Raw genomic sequence first — 1,846 nt, 5'->3', positions numbered from 1 at the left:
ATTGCGAAATGTGGAATATGTATGATAATCTACATATATCCTATATTAAAATTAAAAAAGTCTGAACTGTAATCATTAACATATTAATCTTTGCTCAAATACAAAGTTCCAGACTTTATTGGATTATACTATTGAAATTACAGTGTCACTTCTCGCCATGCGTTTCAACAAATCACAGCTTCAGTAGATAAAAACCCATCCAATCAGCACAAGCTTGCCCTAAAGCCCCGCCTCCCTGCCAGTATTAATTAGTTTGGGCTTTGCGGTCCGCAGACACTGAGGAGACTGTAGTCTGTGACTGTACAAGGACCACTGTGTATTTGATCGCTGCATTTTAAACTGTCAATATGGTTGATGCATTTTGTGCAACTTGGAAGTTGGTTGACAGCCAGAACTTTGATGAATACATGAAAGCACTGGGTAAGTCAAAATAAGATATTATTTTGCAGAAATAATAGAGAATTCCTCTTAACACCTTCCACGTGCAAGGTGCAATAGTACAGTCAGGTGTTTAATAGCATTTAATGACATTTTCTCTACATTTTATATAGGCTAATAGTTTTTTTGAAGTTATGTTTTCTGATTTTTTCTTTTCAATTCCACAGGTGTTGGTTTCGCCACCAGGCAAGTAGGCAATGTTACCAAACCTACAATTGTCATCAGTCATGAGGGGGACAAAGTTGTGATAAAGACGCTGAGCACCTTCAAAAACACTGAGATTTCTTTCAAACTAGGAGAGGAGTTTGACGAAACCACAGCAGATGACAGACATGTAAAGGTTTGTCTGTTTTTATTTCTGTTTTTACCTTACATGAATTTTATAAAATAAAGCACTACAAAAACTAACTTACATCTTTTTGTCTCATTTTAGTCCACTGTAACCTTGGAAGGAGACAATCTCATCCACGTTCAGAGGTGGGACGACAAGGAGACTAAGTTTATTAGAGAAATCAAGGATGGTAAAATGATCATGGTAAGCAGCATTTATAAGATTCGTTTTGATTTAGTTATTTATAGTATATGTCATGGATTTTTAATGTGCCTTAATCTTTATCTTTGCTGTTTCCAGACCTTGACCTTTGAGGGTGTCCAGGCTGTCCGCTCATATGAAAAGGCATAATGTCAAACCAATGGACGCTTCAGTATTACCCTGACAACTTGACAATACTACAAGGGAATTTTTACATTGTATTCTCAACCGAGTTTTCCCCTTTTTAAGATGTGAGACATTTTTGTAAGATCTTTTATATAAAATGCACATTGTTTTTGTGAACATTGCAGAATGTCATTGATGTAAGTCGATTGTATAATTGAGGCCTGACTTTGTGTCAAATTGAATGAAATACACACTTGATCAAAAAACGACTCTCTGTCTTGTTGTTTGATGCAAACGGTTTAGTTTTATCATTACTTACATGTTGAAGGAAGTTTTCATAGTAGTAATATTTGTCATTCAATTGCCAGAAACAATTGTGAACTAAGAACTTTACAACCACAATTTTTATTTTTATTTCACAAACATAATTCATAACAAAAAAAAATCGTTTTGCATTTAAATTAAAATTACATTAAGACAGAATTATTTTTTAATGCAAACCAGTGTGTTCATAATTAAGATAATACATTAAAATAATTGGTGAGACACACCAATTCGCAACATCAAGCAGCAAAACTAGCTGTTTTGTACAGCTAAAAATAGCTGAAAGTGGATGAGACCTGAAGCCACACCCATAAAGCGTATAAATGGCCACACCCACTCTTATGGCAAAAATAAGGTGGATAAAATTAAAAAATGCAGAGAAACAGACATTGCACAGCAAACAGAGTAACATAAAACATAAAATTA

General features: G+C 34.3%; 1 protein-coding gene across 1 annotated transcript; it reads left to right on the top strand.

Moving 5' to 3' along the window:
* The first annotated feature begins 275 nt into the window (after positions 1 to 275).
* fabp7a (fatty acid binding protein 7, brain, a) lies at positions 276 to 1,365 on the top strand. The gene is made up of 4 exons (XM_073826484.1): positions 276 to 420; positions 606 to 778; positions 872 to 973; positions 1,070 to 1,365. Exons 1-4 carry the CDS (start codon positions 348 to 350, stop codon positions 1,118 to 1,120), a joined length of 399 nt encoding a protein of 132 aa, XP_073682585.1. The 5' UTR covers positions 276 to 347; the 3' UTR covers positions 1,121 to 1,365.
* The last annotated feature ends 481 nt before the right edge of the window (positions 1,366 to 1,846 follow it).

The sequence above is a fragment of the Garra rufa genome, chromosome 21 (genome assembly GCF_049309525.1).
Source record: "Garra rufa chromosome 21, GarRuf1.0, whole genome shotgun sequence".
Classification (NCBI taxonomy): domain Eukaryota; kingdom Metazoa; phylum Chordata; class Actinopteri; order Cypriniformes; family Cyprinidae; genus Garra; species Garra rufa.
Note: the sequence above shows the minus strand (reverse complement) of the source record. Positions and strands in the feature narration are given on the sequence as shown.

Coding starts and splice junctions, on each gene's coding strand:
- fabp7a (XM_073826484.1), top strand. CDS start 348: ATGGTTGATGCATTTTGTGCAACTTGGAAGTTGGTTGACAGCCAGAAC. Junction 779..871: donor CAGATGACAGACATGTAAAG/GTTTGTCTGTTT, acceptor GTCTCATTTTAG/TCCACTGTAACCTTGGAAGG. Junction 974..1,069: donor AGGATGGTAAAATGATCATG/GTAAGCAGCATT, acceptor TGCTGTTTCCAG/ACCTTGACCTTTGAGGGTGT.